The sequence below is a fragment of the Panthera pardus genome, unplaced genomic scaffold (assembly GCF_024362965.1).
Source record: "Panthera pardus isolate Hobbes unplaced genomic scaffold, ASM2436296v1 HiC_scaffold_8, whole genome shotgun sequence".
NCBI lineage: Eukaryota > Metazoa > Chordata > Mammalia > Carnivora > Felidae > Panthera > Panthera pardus.
Window position 1 is genome coordinate 80,653,873 of NW_026527013.1, and position 15,336 is coordinate 80,669,208.

General features: G+C 37.4%; 1 protein-coding gene across 3 annotated transcripts in view; it reads left to right on the forward strand.

The window, feature by feature from the left end:
- The window catches only part of RELN (reelin), a 525,148-nt gene that overhangs the window by 237,105 nt on the left and 272,707 nt on the right, over window positions 1–15,336 (forward strand). For all 3 annotated transcript variants that reach the window (XM_019451245.2, XM_019451247.2, XM_053898155.1), the window contains exons 5-6: window positions 5,374–5,406; window positions 8,382–8,460. In XM_019451245.2, the coding sequence (XP_019306790.2) occupies window positions 5,374–5,406; window positions 8,382–8,460 (112 nt within the window). The remainder of the gene's footprint in view (window positions 1–5,373; window positions 5,407–8,381; window positions 8,461–15,336) is intronic.

The following is a 15,336-nucleotide window of genomic DNA, read 5'->3' on the forward strand; positions in this document are numbered from 1 at the left end:
TTGCAAATATCTTTTCCCATTACATCAGTTGCCTTTTAGTTTTGTTGATTGTTTCCTTTGCTGTGTAGAAACTTTTTATCTTGATGAGATCCAAATAAGTTCATTTTTGTTTTTTTCCCCCTTGCCTCCAGAGACATGTTTAGTAAAAAGTTGCTCCAGCTGAGGTCAAAGAGGTTGCTGCCTGCTTTCTTCTGTAGTATTTTGATGGTTTCCTGTCTTATTTTTTGGTCTTTCATCCATTTTGAATTTATTTTTGTGTATGCTATAAGAAAGTGGTACAGTTTCATCATTATGCATGTCACTGTCCAGTTCTCCCAACACCATGTGTTGAAGAGACCATCTTATTTCCATTGGATATTTTTTCCTGCTTTGTCAAAGATTAGTTGGCCATATATTTGTGGGTCCATTTCTGGGTTCTCTATTCTGTTCCATTGATCTATGTGTCTGTTTTTCTGCCAGCACCATACTGTCTTGATGATTACAGCTTTCTAATACAGCTTGAAGTCTGTAATTGTGATGCCTCCAGCATTGTTTCTTTTGTTGTTGTTATTTTTTTGGTTGTTTTCAACATTACTTTGGCTATTCTGGGTCTTTTCTAGGACCATACAGATTTTAGAATTGTTTATTCTAAATCTGTGGAAAATGTTGGTGTTATTTTATAGGGATTTCATTGAATGTGTAGATTGCTTTGAGTAGTACAGACATTTCAACAATATTTGTTCTTCCAATCCATGAGCATAGAATGTTTTTCCATTTCTCTCATAAGTGTTCTATAGTTTTCAACGTACAGATCTGTTACCTCTTTGGTTAAGTTTGTTCCTAGCTATCTTTTGGTTTTTGGTGCTATTGTAAATGGGAGCCATACCTTCATTCTTAATCCTTTGCTGAAAACTGACTTTTAAGAGAACATGGAGACTTTAGTGAGATTCTGTCATGGTTCTTACATTTTGTTGGCTTGTTTTTACTTTGTTCTTTTAAGCAAAGTAGGAACTTCATTTTAAGTAGGCTGTTTAGCATTTCAAATTTTATCTGTGGTTTTGACTAAGTTGATTCATTTTGATGACATTTGGCATACTCTTGATGTTATCAAGATACAACTTAAGTCCAATTTCCAATTCAGTACAATTACTTGAACCTGATCAAGCTTTAAAGAGGATGTAGTTTCTATAATTTTTGTAGGTCTAAATGACATTAAGTTTGTGGGTAAAGATTTCAGAGATGTGTGATTATTTTGAATGACATCAAGTTCAGTGAAACACAAATTCATTTACGCATTTATCCTCTGTTAACACAGATAGTGTTGTCACCTTGCCTAGGATCAGTAACGAATTAGTAAATTTTTGGAATTATAAGTTGGGTTTATTTATCCATTGCCAATGCTCATAGATCTCCTTGGAGTGATCTATAAAATCCAACTGCAGATGTGGTATCCCATGATCATTGTACTTTAATTCTAAAAAACACCACTGAAAGTTTGGCCTCTAGCCATTGCACTGTTTATAAGAGTTTACAAATAATTGGTAGAAACTTCATATTAAGCTGAATTGCCCCCAAATTTATGGGAAGATAAGCAATTTAATTAGTAATCACATGTTTGTATAAACTAAAGTAAACTTTTGGTCTTTTTCTCAGAAGTGAATTTTTTCTGCAGCATAGGATGTACAACTAATCACTTTTGTGAATCTAGGGATATCCAAATTTGTTAAGTTTCATGTTAGGACAGTAAGTGCGTTCTCATAGCTTGAAGTTCTGTCCAGCCTTTACATATAGTCTCATGGGATTCACCAATGAAGCCAAATTGGGACCATATTATGAAGTGCCTCCTCAGTGATCTCTTTGGGTACAAAACTATTCCAGCCATCTTTCTCTGTCTCTAATTCATTATCCATGCATCCTTCCCTGTATGTACCTGTGGCTGATTGTCTGACCTGGTGTTCTTATCCTGATGGAGAGATAACTGGAAGGAACTGAGATGTCTTTTATACTTCTGTTAAAGACATGTTCTGTCCTGTTTTCTCCAAAGCCAAAACCTACCTCTTTAGAAACATTTTTGTTCTCTCTCAGAACAAAACTTCCAAGTCTAAGCCATTTGGCAACTTTAGGTGGTAGCTAGAGTTGGTCCTGAGATTTTGGGTCATAGGAGCTGGGAAGTTGGACCAAGGTGGGAGTGGTAGGGTGGGAACAATCAAAGGTCCTTGGGGAGGCAGAGAATCAGTAATAGACCAACAAAATGTTAAGATAAAAACATTTAAGCAATCTAGAAAAATGAGTCAGAACTAGTTCAATGGCAGAGGAGCAGGAAAGGCATACTTAGTTGAAGATATGGTACTGGGCAAGCACTGAAAGGCTGACAAATTAGGACTCTCTAATGCATGTGTTTTATATTTAATAAAGGAAAGAGTAAAGACCTTTATGCCAAATTCACATAATTCATCCATGTTAAGAGTATGAGGCAAAAAGCAGGTACTATCCAAGTGGGAGTGTAATAAATAATGTTAAACTGTATTATACTTCTTTAGGCTACTTATTCTAATTTTTCTGTGGTACATTTACCCCTAATAAATGTGGAACAGAGGTTGAACTTCCTACAGGCTTAGAAATTTTGTTAAATTACATAAAAAATAGATTGATATAGTCACTTACTGAGAGATGATTAAAATAAGCTTCCCAGGCCCAGTACTTTCCTAGATTTTGGACCATATTTACCCCATACGTGTATGAATATTTTTCAAGGAAATTTGTACATTTCTTTCCATCAAGTTTAATGCGTACATGTTTCTCTTTCTGAGGAAATAACGTTTAGTTATCTCAGTGGATTTTGTTAAAAATATTGAATTGATTTTTCCTAACTAGTGATTTAAAACATGATTTAAATTTGTTGAATTAAATTAAATTTAGGTGGTATTTATTGGGTGTTTAAACTACCCAGACTGTTATACTAAAGGACTTTCTGACAATGTTATGAGTATATCTTGGCATGTTTTCAAAGGTTTGGATCTTCAATTATTCATTTTCCAAAATATCATAAAATATATTACAATTAAGAAGTATCTTTCAGTTTAATTCAGCATTTATTGGGAACTGATTAGCAGTTTAGGCTGGTGTGTTGGGTGGCCATATTTTCTGCCTTTGAGGAACTTATTTCCTCTTGGGAGAAAAGATATATACTTAATACAAAGAATAGTTCTGCATGCTGTAAAAATAAGGGCTGGACTATATGATTAAGACCAATAGTTTTTAAATTTGGCTTTTTATGAGAATCACCAGGAAAGGTTTTCAAAAATACAGATTCTAGAGACAGTCTTTGAGACATTAGTCTGCTGTCTTCCTGGTGTTGGCCTCACTGAAATAAATTCCTCTCTTGTTCCATCACTAAAAACAAAAACAAAAACACAACAAAAGCAAATTCTAAGCCTCCATTCCCAAAGATTCTGATTCCCTGAGTCTTTTCTAATTGGCCTCCCCTGATGATTATGTTGTGGGTGGTTCAGTATAAGATGCCATGTGCCAAAGTCATGTAGAAAAGGTAGATACCAATTTGGATAGACTCCTTAGATTAAGGTAGAGTAAAGCATTTTATAACTTAATCTTTTTATTGGGTCCAGGCCTCATTTAAAATCAAGTAGGTCCTGATGTCTCTGCAGATATTTTGTTATACATATTTAAACAGTAAGTATTTTTACTTGATACTTGCCCTAAATTTTACATTTGATTTAATTAACTTATTTCCCAGTTTTCTTTGAAGTTAAATACTATATAGATATCAGTATTATTTTCCTCCTCTTCTTCACAATTTATTCTGTGAACGCAGAGAGCCCCTTTTGTAAAATAGCTGATATAGTCATGTTCAACAATTATGATATCTTAAGAAATGAAGCAAACAACAACAAAAAAATTTCTTTGGTCCTTGATCCTCGTTAGGTGCTACAAAATCTCATCTCTTGTCTTTGCAGTGGACTTTCTTGAAAGAACAGTCTGCACAGTAGTTACAAGTGTGGCCTCTGAAGCCAAATTTCCTGGGTTCATCTATAGACTCTGCTTAACAGTGCTGTGATAACAGTATGTTCTCAATAGATATCATCTTTATTAGGATTATTTTGGTCTTTCATTTAACCCTCTTTTCTCTTAAAACTCTCTCATTTCCTTATTCCCATAATGAAATGAACTCTTTCTCAGTCTCCTTTGCTAGCTCGTCTTCTACCAGTCCCTTAAATGCGTGTTTACCACTTCATTTCACTTCTTTTTCTATGTCCTGCATTCTCTCTGAATGACATGGTCATCTTCCATGACTCCACCACCTCCTGTGTAACAATGATTCCTTAATTGATATCCAGCGCTGATCTGTCTCCTAGCTGTTGTTCAGCCCCGTCCAGTAGAGGTATAATGCAAGCCACATGTATAATTTTCAGTATTCTAGTAGCCACACTTAAAAAAATAGATGAATTTTAATGACCTATTTTATTTAACATGGAATATTAATATTCCAATATTATGTCCCTTATTTGTGGAGTGCCCTTTCTTAAAATGCATATTTTGAACATCCATTCCTTTGCTCATAAATGTTCAGAAGATTGTCAAGCTCTCGTGGTAAAGTCCAAATTCCCCAGCATTCACTTCCATGATCTTGTCCTCCCTATTTTCCCAGCATCACCATTTTTACTCTCTCCTCTTAACACTTTCATCCAGTCATGCTGAAACTGTTGTGGTTCTTCCCCAAAGCCATTCTCTTTTGCTTCTCTATGCCTTTTCACTTTTACTCCAGAAAGAAGCAGCTCCCCCCTCCTCTACCACCACCTACATTCCTTCTGCTCATCTTTCAAAACCTAGCAGAGAAATCATCTTCTCTGGAAAACCTCTCCCGACAACCCTTTTACTGTTCAGCCTGGAACCAGTATCCCTTCCTTGTCTGCCATAGCACTTACTGCACTATATTCTAGTTAGCAGATGGTAATGAGCTCTTTTGAAAGCAAGAGTGGCACTATTTTCTCTTTCCCTAACACCCATAATAGCCCCTGAGAGGTACTGGGTGCTCAGGAAGAGTTTTAGCATATCCATTAACTATCATGTCACATTTATATTATGTGTTTTGAGGGATACCTGAGGCTGATGTGTTTGAGGGATACACTCAACTATCCTGAATGTAAGGGGTTCTACTCTTCAGTTTAGGAGTTACTTTTAAATAGAATAACTACGTAGAAAGTTGGATGTTTTACTTTAAGATGTTTACTGGCATTTTTTTTTCTTACTCTTCCAAAAAGGTTCTAGTCATTTAATTTCTTTAGTGTTACCTAAGTTTTATAATTGTATTTGATTATTACTGATTTTGTTTTTGTTGCTAATCAATCATCTTTCCCTTTTTCTCTCTTGGTCCAGCTCCAACAGAAGCCACGATGCACCCACATCTAGGTAAGTGCTTAAGACCCCAGTGTCACTAACCTTAGTACTTAGATAGGCTTGTTTCAATCCTCTCACTGTGTAGGCAGATGATATAGAGGTGAGGAAACTTCCTGCCCTCTCTGATTCACTGATCATTGACTGAAATCAGTCTCAGGTTCATATTATGCTCGAACACAGGACCTCACCAAGGAGGCAATCATGGTGCCCACTTGGGGCCAGTGGAAGGACTTTTAAACCTGTTAGTACATCCATCCTTGTGATTCTGTTGAGCCTGATCTTTTATTTTTTATTATTTTTTATTTTTTTAATATATGAAATTTATTGTCAAATTGGTTTCCATACAACACCCAGTGCTCATCCCAAAAGATGCCCTCTTCAATGCCCATCACCTACCCTCCCCTCCCTCCCACCCCCCATCAACCCTCAGTTTGTTCTCAGTTTTTAAGAGTCTCTTATGCTTTGGCTCTCTCCCCTTCTAACCTCTTTTTTTTTTTTTCCTTCCCCTCCCCCGTAGGTTTCTGTTAAGTTTCTCAGGATCCATATAAGAATGAAAACATATGGTATCTCTCTTTCTCTGTATGAGCCTGATCTTTTGATCAAGGATTTTAATGCCAAATTTTCCCCAGAACTCCTACCCATCATAAATAGTAGAGCATAGGGTTGGTGGGCAAGGAGCTAGGAGTGTGGAGGCATGGAGGTCATTTCAGATTTGAGGTAACTGTTCAGACTAGTACTGGGTTGTAAAAAGAGAGTTTGGTCATTTCTTTCAAAATTGAAATGAAGTTGTTCAAATAACCATAAGCTTTGTTTAATGGCATCATATAAAGTTACTACCTCTCATTTTTCTCATGATCTTTCCATAGTGCCATGCAAGGCAAGGTTTGTAGTTGCTAAGAATAGTTTCTGGAACCACTTCCTGGGTTTATCTCACCTTCTCTGCTTGCTGGCCATGTATGTTGAGTAAGTTACTTAGCCTCTCTGTGCCTCAGTTTCCTCATCTGCAAAATAGAGGAAATAATAGTACCTACCTCCTTGGGTTGTTATGATTGAATGAATTTCTGTTTGTAAAGGTGTACAGTCAATGATATAATAGTGTTTGGAAAGAAGTAAACACATGAACAAATAACCATTGAGGCTTACCCATGCCTCTGTAAAACATTCTATAGAAAACAAATGGTCTTTTAAGAGTTCAATTTCTCATTTGTGTTAGTGAGGGTTTATTTTAAAAGCGATTTCCAACGCTACACTATTTAATAAGAATGAAAATAAATCATCCTGGCCGGCTCCAGCCTTTTCAGATGTCTCTCATGGTGGGACTTGCAGATGGGTCAGTTGTTTGTCTCTTGGGCTTTTCCTTTCAACCTACAAACCCAATTAATTTATTTTTCTCTTTGGAAAATCTTCCTTGAGAAGCTCTACTTTTATGTAATGCTACAGCTTGGGGCTCCTCTTCTTTGGCAGACTAACTCAAACAAGTGCTTAGAAGCATGCCTTCTGGCAGCCAAGGCAGGCTGGTGACCCGCAGTGGCCCAGCCTCTTCTGGGCCAGGTTAGGTATTTGGGAGAGCTGCACCCTGTAGGCATTTCAGGCACTGCATCTAATCGCTCAGAGGAATCATTAAATCACTCCCACACGCAGAATACATCACAGCTTTCTCCCTGTGTAAATCCATATTCTCCCTGTTGTCCTGCCTAAGGCTTCTGAGTTTGAGCAGCCGTTGCTCTTAATACATGCTGATTCACTGGTTTCCTGGACTTCGTTACGTGCTTACCTGCTGGCATACCTGGAATAAAGAGAGCGAAGAGGGCCGTGGGTGGCAGTGTCACCAAAGATATTTGGAAGTGATTTTAATTACCCACTGGATCGATGAATTATTTGTGTTATTCAAGTGAGCCAAAAAAATAAAATATCACCTTTGAAAAAAAGTAGAAAAAAATTGGTTATTTTTTTGTTAATCAGATCCTGTGATTTTAATTTTTCCAAAAAGCATGTGTAAACTAGTTCAAACAGAATCATACAGGCCCAGAGAATTTATATGAGCCAAAAGAAACTTCCCAAGCAAACCAGGGGAATGGGATGAGAGGGTTTTTGACCATGAAATTCATTTTTTACAACTTGAGTAGAAAGAATTTTCATTTCTCCCACAGCCTTAAAAGCGAGCCGTGATTTTTTTTTTTTACTTATCCACCTTCTATTCAGTGGAAAAATCACAAATTCTATGGCTTACGAAAATACTCTTTGCTCTTGGTATGCCCAAAGTTGTTTGAAAACTTAAAAATAGATATTTAATACAATCTCAAGTGTAATGATAATTTATTTTAAACTGTGGGTGGCTCCCTCATATGCCTCCTGACTTTTAACATGACTTTATTTAGGACTTTTACTTAACGTAGATAAATTCTCCTATGCAGCTCTGAGGGGGAAAAATGTTAACACTTTGCAACACATTGAATAAAATATGAGTGAATATGCAGAACTAGGGAAAACAAGGCAGGGGAAGAGGGATAGTAAGAAAGAGATGAAGAAATGGGTTAGTAAATACCAGCAACATTAGCTGACAATGAATAGCCAGAATGGTCCATCTGCTTCTATTAAAGTGAGTTAACACTGAACCTTTCTGGGCATATTGAGCTATGAGAGACAAGTCTTGTGTGACCTGTCTTCATAGGTTAGTACTGACCTTGGCCTTCCTGCCTTTTCTGCCTGGTAACAATTTGGTAGGGTTTCTCTTTGGGGACTGTGGTTTCCAGACTTGTAGGTGCCTAACCATCGAGCCTTTACACTTGTCCCTTAGTAGTTTAGGGGCCAAATATATAATCAACTGCTCATTTAAAATTCAGTTTTAATTTAAAATATTTTTATTCCAAAATAAGTAAATAAATAAAATATTGTTATTCCTCATAAAGGCAGTACATTGACCCTTTTGTGTAGCTAAGTCTATTGTTTAGTATAATTTTTTCCTAAATACTTTATTTTTCTTTTAGCTGAAGTACATAGCGACAGCGTTATCCTACGAGATGACTTTGACTCCTATCACCGACTAGAGTTGAATCCAAATATATGGTAAGTTACAGGAATATGCTTCACTTTGGTTTGTTTGTGTTATGCAAAAAAAAAAAAATGATGCTGATTGCTCCCTTGGAGCAGTTCTATAACGTTAAATTACTCTTCGAGCACTAAGGGATGAATAAAAGTTGTGAGTTGTTCAACCAGGAAACTGGGCTTAATGTAGGCTGCATGTCTATTTCTCGACTTCTTTAAAAACTGAATCTACGTGGCATCTCAAAGCCATGCATATGTTTAGATTTTTTTTCAGGTGTACAAGTTCTTTATGTAGAAAACATTATGCTTTAGTGTGTCTAATAATTGCATTTATGCTGAGGAAAAGAAGAGAAATGGTTTATCTGAAATGAGAGGTTATTTGAGTCACACTTATAAATAACTTCTAAGTCATTGGACTGCCTCATTATTTACACCCTAGTCTCTCCTCTGAAGGCAGCTTAGGTTCAACTCCATGGGATTTTTGAGGGCAAAGAAATAATGAATCAAACCCATTCATCAAAAACTTGTTGAATAGAGGGGCACCAGTGGGCTCAGTCAGTTAAGCATCCGACTTCAGCTTAGGTCATGATCTCACGGTTTGTGGGTTTGAGGCCTGTGTTGGGCTCCGTGCTGACAGCTTGGACCCTGGAGCCTGCTTCGGATTCTGTGTCTCCCTCTCTCTCTGACCCTCCCCTGCTTGTGTTCTGTCTCTTTCTGTCTCTCAAATGTGAATAAATGTTAAAAAAAATTTTTTTTAAACCTGTCGAATACATCAACGGATGCATGAATTTGTTGTATTTTTGGTGACTGGGGAAATAGGTCTGTCGACCCAGACCTACCATCAATCTGTGTCATTTTAGAGAATATCTGAATGTGGATGTTCTGTGACATTAAATGTTTTTATATACACAACCAAAAGCTCAAGGTAAATTTGAAGCTCTAATGTAAGTAAACTTTCAAGTTGCGACCAAAATTCAAACAATGCTCAAGACTAGAAATAAATGAAAAACACTAATTCAAAAAGATATGTGCACCATGTTTATTGCAGTATTATTTATAATAAACAAGATATAGAAGTAACTAAGTGTCTATTAATAGGTGAAGGGATAAGGAAGGTGTGTCTTTGGAATGTTGTGCAACCATAAAAAAGGATGAGATCTGGCCATTTGCAACAACCTGGTTGGAGCTAGAAGGTATTATGCTAAGGGAAATAAGTCAGATTGAGAAATAAAAGTACCATGTGATGTCACACATTTGTGGAATCTAAAAAATAAAACACATGAATAAACAAATCCTAAACAAATAAATATCAGAATCAAACCCTAAATACAGAGAACAAACTGATGGTTGCCAGAGGGAGGGGGGAATGAACAAAATGGGTAAAGGGGACTGGAGTATACAGACTTCCAGTTATGGAATGGGCATAAAAGGCACAGCATAGGGAATATTGTCAATGATCCTGTAATAATAGCATGTATGGTGACAGCTGGTAGTTATGCTTGTGGTGATTGGATCAGAACATATATAGAAGTTGCAACACTATGTTGTACACCTGAAATTAATGTAACATTGTATGCCAATTATATTCAAATTTAAAAATTAAAAACAGACTAGAACTCCATCCTCAGATGTCAGTATATGATATTCATTTCTGTTTTTCTTTATTTTCACTGTTCAATGAATATTAGGCAATAATCATTTTATTTATACAGTAAATTTAAAAGGGATATCGTCCTTCTCTCAAATAGCTTATAGTTTAGTAGAGGATATACAAAATGCATATTTTTAAAACCCTCCTAATCCAGGATAGAAATTCTTAATTCTAACAGAAGGGGTACAAATAACATGTATTGTAGTTCCAGAACAAGAAAGATGGCTCTGATGGGATTTTCTTAGAGAAAGTGGCCCTAGAACTGAGCATTGAAGATGTTATATAGATGGAGAGTGCTGGTGCTTAAATACTAGACGGAGGAACTTTTTGTGCCTTTTCTAGAAAGAAATATTGATCTAGATAGTATATAATAAAAATCGGAGTAGCCAGAATCATAAAGTCTCATAATTTATATGCCACCTAAGAAATAGTTTATCAATAAAATTTCACTTCCCTGGGAACATATCCTAAATACAAATTTCTTAAAGCAAATTGAAAATCTTTACTAAGAAAAGGCCAAAGAAACTCTCTAAGCACTGCTTGTGCCCAGGAAAAACTCTCTACTCCTCTTGACATTAGGGGTTTTTATATTCTATTAATATAGATGTTGTCAGATGATTTGTTTCTTTCAAGGGAAGTTTATTTCTGTCAAGCTAATTCATTGTCTTCAGTGAGTTTTCTTGATAGATACAAAATGTGACTTTTATGGGGTTCAAATTCTGTTGTTTTGAAATCAATAAAACATGATTGATTTTGCGTCACCCATTTTCATGACTGATCTGATATATGCTTTCTTGACCCAAGTTATGGATTTTGTGTCCCTTTCACTTAACTTACGGTTTCTCCCACTTAAAAAAATTTTTTGTTAACTTTAAAAAGCCACGTACTTCTGTTTTCTATGAAATATATTTCAGAGTAATTTTACTTTATCTCTTATTGCCCACAGTCTCCTTCATGTAGCCTCTTTAAGGTTAAAAAAGCCCCAACTATGAACCTCTCATCATTTGAGAGAGGACTTTGTTCAGCAAAAGGTGGCAGAGGTTCTGAGGTCAGGCCAGTCCAGTTTGACTCTTGAGCTCATCACTGGCCAGCTGGGTGGGTACCTTGAGAAAAGCGAAAAGCTTCCTTTACGGCTAAGAGCCTGTTTCTTTGTCAGTAAAAAGTGAGACGAATACTGTTTTTACAACATTGTTTTAAAGTTTGATGAGCTGGAAAAGATCTGGCACCATGTCTAGTATTGTAGGTGCTCAGTACAAGTTAGTGCCTTCCCTTCTTCCCTTCTTCTCTCTTTCTTTCCCTACTCTTCTCTCTTTCCCTCCCTCTCTCTCTACCACCTCCCCTGCCCTCTTCCCCTACTTTCCTTCTTCTCTCTCCCTCTTTTTGTCCCTCCTTCCCTCCTTCCCTTTCTTCCTCCTGTGATATATTTGCACATTGTTCTCCTTGTCTCCTCTAAGCCCAGATATGACCCCAAGTCATTATTATTTTTAAAATCTTCAACCAATTGAAGGACTTCAACCAAGTCCTCATGTATTCCATTATTGCATTTGGATGAAAAAAAACACATCAGAGTAAATATTTCTGTATTATATAATATATGGAACATATATTAATGATAATATATTTTAGTGGAATCATAGGGAATGGGGAAAAAAGAGGATATTAGCTGTCTCAAAATCCTTAAAAATAGACATAAATTTGGGCGCCTGGGTGGCTCAGTCGGTTAAGTGTCCGACTTCGCTCAGGTCATGATCTCACGGTCCATGAGTTCGAGCCCTGCGTCGGGCTCTGTGCTGACAGCTCAGAGCCTGGAGCCTGCTTCAGATTCTGTGTCTCCCTCTCTGTCTGACCCTCCCCCATTCATGCTCTGTCTCTCTCTGTCTCAAAAATAAATAAACATTAAAAAAAATTAAAAAAAAATAGACACAAATTCCCTAAAGGAAGAAACTAGCACTCAATAAAATTGGACATCCCAGTGAAATATGTCCAGTATAGTAACAATGCCCTACGTGCTTTTGGAACTTTATAAAGGCAGTTTTCACTGTCCTGAAATCTGTTTTCTCACAATATTGGCAATGTGAGTTTTGTTCTTTATGATCTTGTCTTTAATTCTCTCCACCCCACAGAATTAGGAATCCCTGGGCAACTCTGTGACAGTGTAGGAAGGAGAAAACCTTACTGCCAAGTCCGTAACTCTGTGTCTCTGCTGTACATCGCCACATACATACCGCAGGGTGTCCTCTGTGCTGCTTCTGGCCAAATTCCCATGACTACATACATCACCAAATAATTTGCCACTAGGGAAAAATGTACTGCTTGTGTAATTATGTTCTTCCATGGGGTTTGGAAATCATTGTGTGCAGTATTCAATTTGTAATTTTTAAGGACAAGCTGAAGGAAAAGTTAAGAAACTAGTTATGTCTGTGTAATGATCGAGAGAGAGATCAGGTTCAAAACCAATCACTCACAACTCCTTTGCTTCCATTAACTTCATTTAATAAAATCCCAATTGTTTTCATTCTATTACCTGTAGTTTGTGATACTCACATTTATTATCTCATGTACAAATTACTGTACATAAAAGACAAGGAACATAAAACACTGTGACTATTGTTATGAATGAACATAACAGCCCAGTTACTCTTCCAAGTGTTGGAGAGCAGTTGTGATAGAACCAAGAAACTTTTTTTAAGAAATTTTTTTAACGTTTACTTATTTCTGAGACAGAGAGAGACAGAGCATGAATGGGGGAGGGTCAAAGAGAGGGAGACACAGAATCTGAAACAGGCTCCAGGCTGTGAGCTGTCAGCACAGAGCCCGACGCGGGGCTCGAACCCACGTACCATGAGATCATGACCTGAGCTGAAGTCGACCGCTTAACCAACTGAGCCACCCAGGTGCCCCCCAAGAAACTTTTTTAATATCAATTCAGTACTGAATGTCCTGCCTGTCTACTTAGTTTAAATACTAAGTTTCATTTCAAAATTAATAAAGGTACTTGGCAAAAAGTCCAAAAATATTAAAAAAATATTTAAAATTAAAAGTAAACCTTCCTCCCACACTATAGCTGTATTCCCTTCCAACAGAAGCAGCAACTGTTAATGGTTTTTGCCAGTCCTTTCAGAAATTGTTTATGTTTACACAAGCATTGCAGTTATAAATTCTGGCCACAGACTGGGGTATCGGAGGAATAAAACTTTTTGTTGTTCTTTCATAACCCAACTTAATTTCTTTTTATTGTCCTCCTTCTCCCAGTGGCTAAAACTTAATTTCAGTCGCCTTTGGCTAGCCCTCTCCCATTTTTCTGATGTTGTGACTAAGTTTCAGAGGACTTAATTGGTGCAAAAGCAGGGGTGGTCTGAGGATGTACCTCTGGTCTCCAAGTCATCTATTCCTGCAGGTACCCAGGGAGCCTTCCTGTCTCATCTAGTCTTTGGTGGCTGGTCCACACAGACAGTTTGCACTTGTCCCAGCCATTCCTTCAGGGCATGGTTCTGTTTTGAGCCCTGCATGAGGGTGTGGAGACTGCTCTGCTGCTTCTGGACCTGGGCTGTGGGCATGTCCTTGATGCTGTGCTCTGGTTTGCCATCATGCCGCTAGAGTCCTTCCACCTCCCTGCAATGCAGAGCAGAGAGTCCTTCTGCTCTTTCTTCCCCAAATATCTCTAGGGAAGCAGCCCTGTATTTCCTCTACTCTCTCAGTCACTTCTGAGTGCTTTGTTTGAATGAGAGCTGAGAAGTAAAGTTACAAATGAAGAGAAAAACAAAACCCCTTCACTGGAATATAGTGGTAGCTCAGGCTTATCGAGAGTGAGGCTTCTGTACTTCCACTTTGCCCTGATGTTGGACCACATGCAAGTATACCTCTGAACCACGACAGTAGCTTCATCAATTCAGATGTGCCATTGAACCCAAGGGGGTGAGAGCAACACCCATCTGTCAGCACTGCTGACAACTCTCCATTGTCATATCAAGTGTGTTCAAACGATTGTATTACTAGGATAAAAGAGATAGTAGTATCTTACTCACATAGAGGCAACCCTCCAACCCCTAAAAACAAGGAGGCGGGAAGAAAACCCGCATATAACTAAAGTTAGAAGAAATTAAAGACCTATAAATATGCTTTATTTCATTAACATTTCATTTAAGCATCTACTACTTGTACATCATCTTTCATAGTTCCTTTTTATAAATTAAACTATTTTAGTATGATGTAAATACTGCCAGTATTTCAAATGAATGGAGTACAGTCTTGATTTTTTTTTTTATTAAGAAGAATCATAGCTAATAGCCCTGGACTGGGAGCATTCCAGGTACCCATCAGCAGGAGAATGGATAAACAATGATATAGGGGCCCTTGGGTGGCTCAGTCAGTTAAGCCTCCAACTTCAGCTCAGGTCATAATCTCACGTTTCATGGGTTTGAGCCCCGCATTGGGCTCTGTGCTGACAGCTCAGAGCCTGGAGCCTGCTTCTGATTCTGTGTCTCCCTCTCTCTCTGCCCCTCCCCTGCTCGCGCTCTGTCTCTCTCTCTCAAAAATAAGTAAAATGTTAAAACAAACAGTGATATATCCATACAATGGAAATTCAGCAATAAAAAGGAATTAATTGTTCATAGTGGAAACAACATGGTTAAATCTCAAAAATATTATGTGGAAGGAAAGAAGCCAGACCCAAAATAGTTCTTACTATATGGTTCCACTTCTATGAAATCTAGAATAGGCAAATTATCTACAGTGCTAGAAATTAGATCAGTGATTGTTTCTGGGATAGGGGATTGACAGAAGGGTGGGAGGAGCTTTCTGGGGGTGACGAATATGTTATATGTATCTTGAGGGGCGTGGGTTACATAGATGTGTGCACTTGTCAAAACTTGAGGTCTGTATATTTCACTGTGTGTGAATTTACCTCAGTTAAAAAATTCAATAATAATAAAAGCAATGAGAAAAAATAAGAAACATGAGACATTACTGATTCATAGCTTGCAGTTATCAAGAGTTCAGAGAGAGAGTTAAAGGAACTAGAAAGTGAATGATTTGTGGAAAATGATTTAAGTTTCCTTAAGAAGTGTCTTTATCCTCCAAGCAATTACAAAGTCAAGCAGGAATCCTTGTTTTGCTTAACAGATTATCCTTTTAATGCTTGTTTTGTGAAGATCACAGAAGGCATTTGGAGCTGTAATATCACCGGGCTCTGATGTTCTAGTGGGAAACTCGGGGCTGTTAGAAAACATGATGATAAATTGCAACTC